This window comes from Corylus avellana, chromosome ca7 (genome assembly GCF_901000735.1).
Source record: "Corylus avellana chromosome ca7, CavTom2PMs-1.0".
Lineage (NCBI taxonomy): Eukaryota > Viridiplantae > Streptophyta > Magnoliopsida > Fagales > Betulaceae > Corylus > Corylus avellana.
Window position 1 is genome coordinate 22,331,836 of NC_081547.1, and position 13,323 is coordinate 22,345,158.

Here is a 13,323-nt window from a genome sequence, read left to right on the forward strand (position 1 = left end):
GGCAGAGTCAGAGTGATGGTAGTATTGGTAATAACTTAATTGTTAGGAAGTATTCTGAAAAACTTATTAGGGAGACTCTTTGTGAAATGATCATTGTTGATGAATTTCCCTTTTCAATTGTGGAGAAGATGGGTGTTAAGAAAATGTTTAAGGTTCTTGAGCCTCGTTTTGAGCTTCCTTCTCGCTATACAGTGATGAAGGATTGTGTTAAGTTGTTTATGACCAAAAAAGAAATAATCAAAAAGAAGTTGATGATGGTTGGTCAAAGGGTTTGTTTGACAACTGACACTTGGACTTCGATTCAGAATATGAATTACATGGTTGTAACGGGACATTTTATTGACTCTACTTGGAAATATCAGAAAAGAATATTGGCATTTCGCCAAGTGTCGGATCACAAGGCAATAACGATTACTAAGGAAATAGAGCAATGTTTGGTGGAATGGGGGATTACTCGTGTGTTGGCGATAACACTTGACAATGCAAGTGCTAATGATAAAGCAATGAGTGAGTTTAGTAAAAGAAATATGTCCAATGATGATGTTATTTGTCGCCATGAGTTTGTTCATGGGAGGTGTTGTGCCCATGTTCTAAATTTAATTGTGAAGGAGGGTATGAAGGGTGCACATGATTCAATTGAAAGGGTCCGAAATATGGTGAAATATGTGAAGGGATCCCCCCAAAGATTAGCCCTCTTTAAGTCTTGTGTAGAAAGGAAGAATCTTGGGTGTCGGTCTTCCTTGACTCTTGATGTTTCCACTAGATGGAACTCTACTTATACCATGTTGGAGGCGGCACAAAAGTATGAAAGGGCATTTAATCTTATGTTAGATGAAGATTCTAATTTTGTACATTATTTGAATGATGATTGTGGAGGGAGGGATGTGTTGGGGGCTCCAAATGAAGATGATTGGAATAAGGTTCGACACATTGTTAAATTCTTGCGTGTATTTTATGACGAAACAATTCAGATGTCGGGTTCCTTGTATTCAACTTCTAACTTGTTTTTTGGTATTCTTCAAAATGTTTATCATTGTTTGGATGAGTATTGTGAAAGTAGTGATTATTCATTGAGTACCATGGCAATGCAAATGAAAGAGAAATATGATAAGTATTGGGGAAATTTTTTGTCTATTAACCCCTTGTTGTTTGTTGCTTCGGTGCTTGATCCACGTTACAAGATAAATGTCTTGGAATTTTGGTTCCAAACGAATGTGGGTCTAGAAAAAGCAGAACAAATTGTTAAGAAATTAAAGAATGTCTTGAGCCGGTTATATGAGCAATATGCTAAGAATGAAAGTGGAAGTGGGGCTAGCTTGGCTAGGTTTGGAAATGAAGAGCGTAGTTGCACAAGTTCCGAAAGTGTGGGTACTAATAAGAAAGATGCTTTAGCTATTTACCATTCATTTCGGGCGTCCAAAAATGTGATGATGTGTCGGACAGAGATAGAGCAATATTATACGGAAGAGGTGGAGACTCCAAGTGACAACTTTGATATTTTAATGTGGTGGAGGGTAAATAAGGTAAAGTTTCCGGTTCTCGCCGAGATAGCACGAGATGTCCTGGCAATTCCACTTACTTCTGTTGCTTCTGAGTTGGCCTTTAGCACCGGAGGTCGCATCATAGATCCTTTTCGGAGTTCTTTGGCTCCGAAAACAGTGGAAGCTCTTATTTGTTGTCAAAATTGGTTGAGATCTTCTCCCAATTTTCAGTATGTTGAGTCACTCTTGCCTGACATTGAAGATGAAGAAAGCTACAAGCTTGAGTCGGGTAATATTTGTTAATTTCAAATTTATTTATTATTCTAATTATTTGATTAAATTATTTTTACTAATCCTTTAAAAATTTCATTGTGGTAGAAATTTTGTCTAATTCCCTCACATTTGACACGAATTAAGGCTTAATGGATGAACTTTGCGGGGTAATGTTTTGTTTAAAGTATTTGGTAAGTTTTTTGGATCTTATTTTTTTCTTATGTGATATTTATTTCTTACTCTTTAATATTAATTACTAATAGTGATTCACTTTATTTATGTTTTGATTTGTTGGATTATTGAAGGAAGCAAATTTAAGGAATTGAAGATAATCTATGTTTGAGGTGGCTCAAGGAAATTATTGTGTAACCGTGTTGATGTTGATGTTTATTCATACTGATCACTATCTTTATGTTTTCTTGCTTTTATATTTGTGTAATGGTGTTGCCTACTTGCCCATGAGGCCATGACTTATTTTCCTTTTGCTAAGTGACTTTAATTAGTTAATACTTTGTTTATTATTCATTAATGAATTTTATTTTAATTTGAGTTTGGGTAGGTTTGATGTTTTTTTTTAAGTGATGGCATTTGATGAGATTTCTTTGCATTTGATGGTTTTTGTTGGCCCTGGATTATGGAACCTGATAGAGTTCCTGTTTTGAAATTTTTCTTGTAAGAATTTCTTTTGCTGGTGTATATATTGGCTTTCTTTTTCTGGTGAATTTCTATATCTCATGGGCCTTCACATAATCACATGATCAATTTGGCTCCTAACATGAATATTTCCAGAATCTGTGTACAATACCACATGGTAAAGTGGTAAACATCTTTCTTGGCTCTTCAATCACCAAATTTCATTCAAAACCGGGAGACTTCAGGCTTCAACACATTTAATTTCATTCTACAAAAACCATAAATTATAACAAACTAATCCCACATTAAACTGACGAGATCCAAAAAAACCAGACCTGTGGGGAGGAAGGAATTAATCGGTTAACCGGTTTAACCGGACCGTTTAACCGTGTACCGTTTTAACCGAAATTATCGGTTAAAATTCTTATTGGTTTGATATCGGTTAATAAACCGTTTAACCGAAAATTATCGGTTAATAACCGATAAGGTCCTTAACCGGACCGTTTTGACCGATACCTGAGGCCTAAATGCAGCAATTCATCATTTGTTGTTTGCTGATGACCTGCTCATTTTTGGAAGAGCCAACCTAGCTGAAGCCACTAGCATAAAATCTTGCCTTGAGAAGTATTGTAGATGGTCTGGCCAGAAAATTAACTCCTTCAAGTCATCCATCCGTTTTAGCAAAAACACTAATCCTTCTTTAATCTCCTCCATCTCAGCCATTTTACCATACATTTCCAACCCAACAAAGTCACTTTACCTTGGCCTGCCTATTCTGATGGGAAACTCGAAAAGAGATGCTTTCAACTTTATCCTTGACAAGGTTTTAAGTAAGATGGAGGGCTGGAGAGCAAAAACACTATCCCAAGCAGGCAGACTGGTTCTTATCAAATCAGTTGCTGCTACCATTCCCTCCTATGCAATGAGTACATTTTTGCTCCCCTCTTCTTTCTGCTCTCAGCTGGATAGGAGTTTCAAAAACTTTTGGTGGGGTTTCCCTCCTGCAAAGTCCAGAAACCTCACTTTAAAAGCTTGGGACACTTTATGCATTCCAAAAGACTTGGGAGGTTTGGGAATCCGGAAGATGAGAGAGGTTAATCTTGCCCTGGTTTCAAAGCTAGGATGGAACCTCTTATGCAAGGCAGACTCGATGTGGGTGGCCCAACTCAGAGGTAAGTATCTTTACTCAAACTCTATTCTCACCCCCTCTCCCCTTTCTTCTTCCTCTTGGCTGTGGAAAGGCATCACAAATTCCATTTCTGTCATTTCAAAAGGTGCCTGTCTCAAAATTCACAGACAATCCTCTCTCCCCATCTGGAGCTCCCCGTGGATTCCCACTCTAAATTCCTATATCCCCATTCCCTCTCCTCATCTGATCCAGCCCCTCCCAAACCTTTTGATCACTGACCTCTTCTACCACACCTTAAATTCCCCTGAAACCTACTGGAACATCCCCTTGATAAACTATCTTTTTGATTCCTCTAGTGCTAGGGAGATACAGAAAATCAGGATATCAAACTCTCCTTCTGAAGAGTACATTTGGACTCCCTCCCCATCTGGTTTGTTCACCTCAAAATCTGCTTACAAGCTCATAACCACCCCAAGAATCTCCACAGCTTCCTCTCCTCTAACCCCCACCCAATGGAAAGCCCTTTGGAAACTAAAGCTGATGGATAGACTAAAATTATTCCTATGGAAAGTTGCTTGGGACATTGTCCCCTCCAAGACTAGGATCAATGCTGTTTTCCCCATTTCCCAGGCAGACTTAATCTGCCCCTTATGCAAAGTAGAAGAGGACTCTCTTCATCACCTCTTCTTCAGATGCTTTTTTGCTAGAATTTCTTGGAGATCTTCCCATTGGCCTCTTGATTCTCTGAAATGGTCCACTCTTACTTTGCCAAATTGGATTATCGGTATTCTTTCTCCTAACAAATATTTTGGTATCCCCTTAGTTGACACTCATCTCTTCCAAATATTTGCAACTGTTCTGTGTGATTCTCTTTGGTTTGCCAGGAATCAAGCTATTCACAATGGAGTTTTCCCCAAAGCTTCTAAATTTGCTGACAAAATCATGAGGCTCTCCTTAGAACACTATGCAACCTGGAACACCACCTCTCAACCAATGAAAGAAAGCTGGAATCCCCCTCAACAAGGCAGTTACAAGGTCAACTTCGACATTGCTACTGCAGACCTTTTCTCTGTTCAAGCTGCTGTATGCAGAGATGCTAATGGCCAAATCATCAAGACCTTGTATCAATTCAGCCCCACCTATGAGCACGCCTATGGAGAAGCTCAAGCAGCCCTGCTGGCTGCAAAACTGGCCACCTCTTTGAAGATAGAATCCTTTGTTTTAGAAGGAATTTCTGATATTGTAATTTCCTCTTTGCAGCAACCTTCCACTGTTTTGGATTGGCAAATAGCTAGCTTAATTTCGGATGTTATTTCTCTTATTCCTTCCTCTTCTCACTGGGAGGCAAGGAAAGTTAACAGAAGTGCAAACTTCTGCGCCCATTACGTGGCATATTGGGCCGCGGCTAGAGTTTTCTCTGGCTGCATTCCCACTTTTTTTTCTCCTTTTTCTCCCCCCATTTCCATCCCCATCTGTAGTGGAAAAGATCCACCTCCCACCCTCCCCTCCTTGTGAGGGATGTGTTTTTGTTGTGTTTGTAGTCCTCTTGGTTTTTCTATGAAGCAGTTTGTTACAAAAAAAAAAAAAAGGGAGAAGGAAATGGAGAGAGGGAAAAGAAAGAGATAAATGATTAAAATAATTGTATAATGTGCTACAGACTACAGTAAACTTCTATGGGTAAAAGTTAATTGTAATAAAATTTTCAGAATGACTATTCTACTGAAGATGAAAAAAGGCTGATGTCCTAATCTATTTAGATTTTATTAGTCTTTTAGAGCATTTGTTGGAGATGTTCTTCTAATTGTTGGGGCACTTGAAAAACAGATACATTATTTTGCATTTTTTTTTTTTAACATTTATTATAGTATTTTTGGCTAATATGGCATATTTAGATCAATCATAAAATAATAAAAAAAAAAAAAATCAATAATAAGTTTTTTTTAGAAAAAAAAATTTGAATTAGTAATTTCCGTTTCATTCGGAGATAAATCTATCCGATTGAGATGATTGAGCCGTGGAGACAATAGTGAGTTTTAGATGGAAGAACGTTAAATAGTTTGTCGAAAAATCCTTGTATCTTCACAAGTGAGCAGGGTAGAGCTTTTCCTTAAAAAAAAGTGACAATAAGAAGTGCTGCGATTCACAGTCGAAAGCAATGGCGGCTTGTCTTCAACTCAACGCCAAGTCTTTAAGACCCTATTTCCCACTCAACTCCGTGTTTGTGTCCAAACAGTCCCCCAAACCGGGTCGGATCAGGTGCGCCACCTCCACACCCTCCAAACGCTACACCATCACTCTGCTTCCCGGCGATGGCATCGGCCGCGAGATCATCTCCGTCGCCACCAACGTCCTCAAGCTCGCCGGCTCTCTCGAAGGTCTTTCAGTTCCCTCTAATGTATTTTATTTTTTCGAAATTTTAGAAATTGTTCGTTTTGTTTGTGTTTGGTTGCGGAGAAAAGAAACTGAAAGAAAATGAAAGAAAGGAAAAGAAAAACTACGGATTTCCGTGGATTTGCGTTTCCTACATAATGAGGCTCAATTGTTATTGACAGCATTGAAAGTTTTAGGAATTTTCATTTTCATTTTCATCAAATGGATGTAAATTTTGCGAAAGCAATTGTTTTGGGCTTAATTAAGTGGAGTAGCTTGTTTAATTATAATTCATAATGTAGGACTTTTTTCTTTTCCTACATTTTCTCACTTATTCTAAGAGAGTGTATACTTTGAAGGGTTTAGGGTTTAGTAATAAGATTCGATTATTTTAATAATTTTATTTAAATACGTATATCAGGGATTGAATTTAAGTTCCAAGAGATGCCTGTGGGTGGAGCTGCGTTGGATTTGATTGGAGTTCCATTACCAGAGGAGACCCTTTCAACCGCAAAGCAATCCGATGCGGTTTTGCTCGGAGCAATTGGAGGGTAGTGTCAGTGTGTCCATGTATATATAATTGTATATATGCATATGAACTTTGACTTTTTTTGCAAGTGGTGCAATTATTTAATTAATCCAATGTTTCTTTTTGATGTTAAGGTATGCGTGGGATAAAAATGAAAAACACTTGAAGCCAGAGACTGGGTTGCTTCAGCTTAGGGCTGGCCTTAAGGTGTTTGCGAATTTGAGGCCTGCAACTGTTTTACCTCAGGTAATAATATTTCTTCTAATGCAAAATTTATTGGAAATGGGTGATAGTGATGGGAAAGAAACCTGATGGTTATAGGGATCTTATCACATAGTGAAGTTTTGAAAGTAACAGCGTCTGTTCTGCACACAGGAAGAGTTAAGAAAATTCACAGGAATTAACATATAATAAACTTTATGTTAGTGAATAAAATCTCTACTATAATCCTTTGTTCCGCAGTCTCGGGCTATTTACAACTAACCAATTTAGAATTCTCAGATGTACTGATACTAGCAAGGACATTTTTGATGCTGTCAGTTGCAAAGTAAGTTATACTGACTGATGTCTAAGGGATTAGTAGAAAACAGTTCACAAGCTTTTTTTTTCTGGAAGAATCTCATGTGTGTTTCCAGAAATAATGAATGATGGAATAAAGATGGAAGTTCATAAATCCATATGATCTGTAGTGATGTAGAAGTCTAAAGTTCCACTTGAGGAGGAATCAGTTGAGATGTTATATTCTTCGCACCATTTGCTGTAAGTGGCTCGTCATTCAATGTTTCCAAAGTCTTATTCTGTAAGCCACATCTCTAAATATCCTTGGTCTGTAGGAGATTGAGGCAATGATATAAGCTGCAGTAGAGAATCAAACTTTTCTTTCATTCAAGCTGGATTTAGATGTCTGTTGATCATATGACATGCTGAAAAAGAAAAAGATTGAGGTTTATAAGTTAATGAACAGCGTGAATCTTGGTTTGTTTTTTCTTTTTTTTTTAAAAAAAAAAAAAAATTGTTTTTAACATTTTAATTAATTTTAGATTTTTTAAACTATTGATTTGGTCTCTCAGTGGTTGATTTGCTGGAGTTATGAGTGTCACATGCTTGTCATAATGGTTTTATTATGAAAAGCATACACATATATAGAATAGTTCTTGAAAGAAAACTCACATTCTTGCTTGATGCTGAAGAAGCCAGCAGGACAAGCATAATCTTGGAATTAGTTTAAATTTTTCACTTTTTAAAATGACAGTTTATGCTTATTAAAATTGTATTATGATTTCTAATTGACTGCTTTATTTCAGATGTATACATTATAAGACTGTCGTTTTATTTTGTTTACTCATTTCAGTTAGTGGATGCTTCAACTTTGAAGAAAGAGGTTGCTGAAGGTGTTGATCTAATGGTTGTAAGAGAGCTTACTGGAGGTCAGTATACATTGAATGGAATAGAAGTGCATAGGTACTGTGAATGGTTTTTCTTCTTGTAGTAATCATGTACTCTGTAATTTTCTTCTTGAACTAGGTATTTATTTCGGAAAGCCCAGGGGTTTTGGCAAGAATGAAAAGGGTGAGGAAATTGGCTTCAATACAGAGGTGTATGCCACCTATGAGGTAGTTTTCTGGTACAACTTCGTTTTCTAGCATTGGACAGATGCCATTGATTGTTTTCAGTTTTCTAGCTTTCATGATTTTTGTTCTTTTTCTCTTGTATACTTCCTATATACTTGGGTTGCCCATTTTGCGCTTTTTAATGAATTCCACTTATCAAAAAACATAACTTTGTTTACTAGTCATCTTCTATGTTACTCACACCCTATCAGTTTCTGCCCATTCTAGCACAAAACAAGGTCTTGCAAGATTCAATAGTTTTTAATATTCTTTGTTGGCATCACCTTTATAGAAAGTATTTAGTTATAAGCCATTGCATTCGGGTTGTGACATTTGTATAACGTTTCAGCCAAGGCCAACTGGAGCTGATATCCTGATATCAATTTAAATTTCTCCGACTCGTAAATACATGAAGTTTTATCTTGTTTATCATTATAGACCATATATGTTTACTTGGTAAGGAAGAATCAAGAAGAAATAGACAAGAGTGTCTCTGTTATGGCTGACTTACAAATGTAAGAGGATATGAACCCATTAGATTATTTTGGCATGCAAGATCTTTAACAATAAATCGATTGTATCAAATTGAATGAACCAAAACTAGTAATGAGTCATACAGAGGAAACTAGAGGATCAGGGGAATTTCTTTTTAGGAAGGGTCAGGGAAATTTTTTCAACTATGTCTCCTTCAAATTTGGGTATGGGTCCCACATTTGTTTTTGGCACGATGTTTGGTGCAAAGAAGCAGCTCTCAAGCCTTCATTCCTAGAGCTTAATCAATAGCTCAGGACAAAGAGGTCTTAGTGTCGGATTACATGGATTCATCTAGTACTTATTGGAATTCGAGTTTCATCTGGGCAGTCCAGGAGTTGGGGCTGGAATCGCTCGTCTCTTTCCTCAACCTATTATATTCCTCAAAAACCCATCGGGGGTGGTGGATAGAATGTTGTGGACCCTAGCTAAAAATCAAGCTTTAAAGTGAAGAGCTATTATATCACCTTATGGGCTATAGAGCCTTGTTTGTTCCCCTGGAAAAGTGTTAGGACGGTCAAGGCCCCTCCCCATATTGCGTTCTTCACTTGGGCAGTAGCTATGGGTAGAATCCTTACAATTGACAATCTTGGAAGGCGGGGTTTTACTCTTGTGAATTGGTGTTGCCTTTGCAAAAAGAATGAGATCATAAAATCACTTCCTTATCCACTGTGAGTACACTAGTGATCTTTGGCTCTTAGTTCTCAACACATTCGGTGTTTCATGGGCTATGCCTAACAATGTCCAAGAGTTGCTTCACTATTGGAAGATTCAAGGACAGGGACATTCACAAGAGGCTATATGGAAAGTTATCCTGCGCTTTTAATGTGGAGCATTTGGAGAGAAAGAAATCGGCACCTCTTTGAGGACTGCGAGTCTAATGTGCTATGTTTAAAATCTTCTTTTTTGAGATATCTCTTACACTGGGCTGTAGTCTATGTTCCTAATTTCTCCTCTTCAAATCTTGTAGATCTTGTTAACTATCTAGATTTTAGATGCCTTTAGGGTTGTTGTCTTTCTTGTATACTCTTTTTGTACGAGAGCTTTGCCTTTTCTCTTAATAAATTATTATTCATGAAAAAAACTAGGAATGAGGCATACGCCTGACACAGGGTGTTTAATATCCAAAAAGAAAGAGAACAAGAAGGACATTAGGGATTTTATCATTATGAAGAAATATGGCATAGTTGGAGATTTTCAAGTATTGTATTTGTAAGTCTTGAGACTTCTCAATTTTCAAGATGTTCTGCTCCAAACAAAATAACAGGACATTAGGGATTTTATCATTATGAATAAATATGGCATTCAAATCCTTAACATGATTTTGTGCTGCATACTATTTTTCGGTGGCCTATCAGTATGGACAGGAATCCAAGTTAGTTTTCTGAGATGTCTTTCTCCCTGTCTTGTCCTATATAATTAATAATTTTGTATGATGGAAGTAAGTGGTTTTTGAATGTAAAGAGTTTACATGCCAGATTGATCGCATTGCTCGTGTTGCATTTGAGACTGCTCGGAAGCGGCATGGAAAACTTTGCTCTGTTGACAAAGCAAATGTGTTGGAGGTACTTTTGTACTGATATAACTTTCGGTTTCTTTGCCTTGTTATGTATTTTAAGGTGTTCTTTGACAATGTTCTTCTTTCTTTTTTTTTCTTTTTTTTTTTTCTCTCTCTGTTACAATTCATGTCCTAGAGTATCATATGACAAATGACTATGGCTCCCTCGTTGAGTGACTAAAGCTAAAGTGCCAAAAACATATCATTCATTCCCATAATACTGTGGGATTGTTGCTCCTTCTAGCTAGGTGTCTCTTCTTGTTATACTTAGGGGCACCTTACGCTTTTAATTATATATGTTGATTACTTATCAAAAACAATAATAATGTGGGATTGTAAGCTTTCATTTTAATAGGGTATTTTGTGTCCTATGATAGTGGTCTGGAGGACTGTTAACTAAGTGTCCAGCAGGAGAATTTTTCTTATTTCTTTACGGACTGTAGATCAGAGGTCTCGGTCTCATTTGATCACTTTGTCAATCAATCAGTAATTCAATCTTAGTTGAAACAAATGAGATCAAGACTAATGTTTTGATAAAACTAAACAGGCTTTATTTTTTATTTTCTTGGGCTTTGAAAGTTGAGAACTAGAAGACTCTGAAATACTACACAGATAGTTTATGTGAAACACTGAAATTTGTTTAAAATGTTCATGGCTCAATTAGTTTATGCTATCCTCTTGCGTTGTGGTTGTATACTTGCTTAACCCCGAAGCCATGATTTGGGGATTAAAAAGGATAGGCATACATATGGTATTATGTGGCTATTACATACAGATTATGGACATGGTTTCCTGTTATTATTTATGTATTATATACAATTTATGGACATGAACCCCAGTGTCAGCTTTGTACTTGAATCTGACATTCCCGAAATGGCAAACAAAGTAGATTGTAATCAAGATACTATTTCGTTGTTTTCTCAATCTTGACATGTCTACTAGTAATGGTGTGTCAGATGGCAAAGAAGGTTCAAATTTGTGTGTCCTTGTCATGCAAAAATCAATTATATCATTTATAAATTAATGAAAAGGAAACTGATAGAATGAAAATGAATTAACTACTTCAGAAGCATAATAAGTGAATTCTAGAGTTACGGAAAAATATGCTATAACATCATTAATGTGTACTGATCAATGAATTTTCAGGCATCGATCCTTTGGAGGAATAGAGTTACGGCAATAGCCTCAGAATACCCCGATGTTGAACTCTCGCACATGTATGTTGACAATGCCGCTATGCAGCTTGTTCGGAATCCAAAACAGGTTTGAAACAGATTTGCATAACCTTTCTCTTCGTTTTACATCCAACTCTGGAAAATTCAGCTGAGAAGGAAAGTGAACTTCCAGAGCCCCATTGACGAGAAATGCGAGCCTGACAATGACTATGAAACTTGCAGTTTGATACAATTGTGACAAACAACATATTTGGTGATATTTTGTCTGATGAGGCTTCAATGATTACTGGAAGTATTGGGATGCTTCCATCTGCTAGTCTTGGTGAATCGGTATGACAAATCCTTTTGTTTCTCTTTGTTATCGTTTTTGGTATTAATTGGAAAGAAATTCTTGTAATGCCTTTGATATATTTATGAAAGAAGTTTAAATAATTTCATCATATGATGACATTGAATTTGTCATTGGCTCAGGGACCTGGACTCTTCGAACCAATACATGGTTCTGCTCCTGATATTGCTGGACAGGTTGGTTGGCCTACAAATCGAGTTTATATTCTTTTGACAATGACATGCATTTTCACCGAGAGTATCCTGATTTAATATGCAGGATAAGGCCAACCCATTAGCAACAGTGCTCAGTGCTGCCATGCTTTTAAAATATGGTCTAGGGGAAGAAGATGCTGCCAAGAGAATTGAGGCTGCGGTCCTGGATACTTTGAGTAGGGGGTATCGAACGGGTGACATACACTCAGCTGGAAATGTATGTTCATTTTCTTTTTGGCAAAATTTTTCGCTGATCCCTTTCATTTTCCTTCATAGAAGAGATTTAAAACTTAATATTCTGTTTGATTTTGGTGGGAGAAAATTTATGAAATGTGATAAACTTCAAATGGTTATTTATTTCCTTATTGAGTACTTGCCCACAGCCCTCCCCAAATTATTCTAAATTCTTCAGTTTTTGTTTTGTTGTATCATACATAAACTGGCTGGTAACGATTTAATAGAATATCCTGCTCAGTTAACCAGCACACTATATGTTTATAGTTTAAATCATGATGATGATATAGAAATTATGTTTAAAAATCTTTGATGGAGCTTCATGTATACATGATTGGTGCCTTTAGTAGTTACTGTCATTATCAATCCAAGGTAGTATAATTATTGTAATTGATTGATTAATGGCTAACACTTGCTTATTCTACAGAAGTTGGTAGGATGCAAGGAAATGGGTGAAGAGGTACTGAAGTCAGTAGACTCCCAAGTTCCTGCTCCGGTATGAACTGAAATTAGATTAGCGTAACAACAAAGGGGGGCTCATTGTGCATCAACTATTGTTTAGGTATTCCCGGAGTCTCCTCAATAACGGAGTTGAAAGACTCGTTTTATTTCTCATCCAGTTTTGTGACTCCAATATGGTTATTTCAAGTGCTTCAAGAGTAGTTTGAATTGTTGGACAGAAGAGATGGTTGTACCAAAACCTGCAGATTGTGTAATCACCATTTTATGCTATTGTCTAGCGATCCCTTTAAATTTTCAGTGCTTGGTTAATATTTTCTAGGAATTTGGAAGCCTAAATTGTAGATTACTCTTTTTAGTTTCTTTATGCCTGGGTTGCATTGTTTCTTATTCTTATCTGAGAGGCAGTTGAAATTGTTTGAGCTTAAGAAGTGTCATAATTTGGCGTACAGTAATGATACCAACCAACTGTTGTTCTTTGAGAATATGCTCCCATACAGTTTTTGTTACATCTTTTGACACATTTTGAAACGCTTCAAAATTTATAAAAGAGTTGTATGCATAATGAGATAAGCTAACACTTTGCGCCGACCATGCTTGGTCATTCCAAGCTAAGGCAGTCATATACTCCCTTGGAAGTGACCAATAATAAGCTAAAAAATAATACTATTTAGTAGAATCTTATGTATTGAAATGGCGTAGTAGTAAAAATTAGCTTTTGATTTTTTTTTTTTTTTTCTTTTAGTGCTAATTATCACTGCCACATCATTAAAATGTATAGGAATAATTCTATTTAAT

At 36.7% G+C, this 13,323-nt stretch overlaps 1 protein-coding gene across 1 annotated transcript; it reads left to right on the top strand.

Moving 5' to 3' along the window:
* The first annotated feature begins 5,516 nt into the window (after positions 1–5,516).
* On the top strand, positions 5,517–12,892 carry LOC132187386 (3-isopropylmalate dehydrogenase 2, chloroplastic-like). Its single transcript, XM_059601680.1, has 11 exons — positions 5,517–5,891; positions 6,308–6,437; positions 6,550–6,661; positions 7,767–7,842; positions 7,940–8,028; positions 10,035–10,121; positions 11,261–11,377; positions 11,512–11,619; positions 11,761–11,814; positions 11,897–12,049; positions 12,494–12,892. Exons 1-11 carry the CDS (start codon positions 5,672–5,674, stop codon positions 12,566–12,568), a joined length of 1,221 nt encoding a protein of 406 aa, XP_059457663.1. The 5' UTR covers positions 5,517–5,671; the 3' UTR covers positions 12,569–12,892.
* Positions 12,893–13,323: the final 431 nt, after the last annotated feature.

Coding starts and splice junctions, on each gene's coding strand:
- LOC132187386 (XM_059601680.1), top strand. CDS start 5,672: ATGGCGGCTTGTCTTCAACTCAACGCCAAGTCTTTAAGACCCTATTTC. Junction 8,029..10,034: donor AGGTGTATGCCACCTATGAG/GTAGTTTTCTGG, acceptor TTTACATGCCAG/ATTGATCGCATTGCTCGTGT. Junction 10,122..11,260: donor ACAAAGCAAATGTGTTGGAG/GTACTTTTGTAC, acceptor ATGAATTTTCAG/GCATCGATCCTTTGGAGGAA.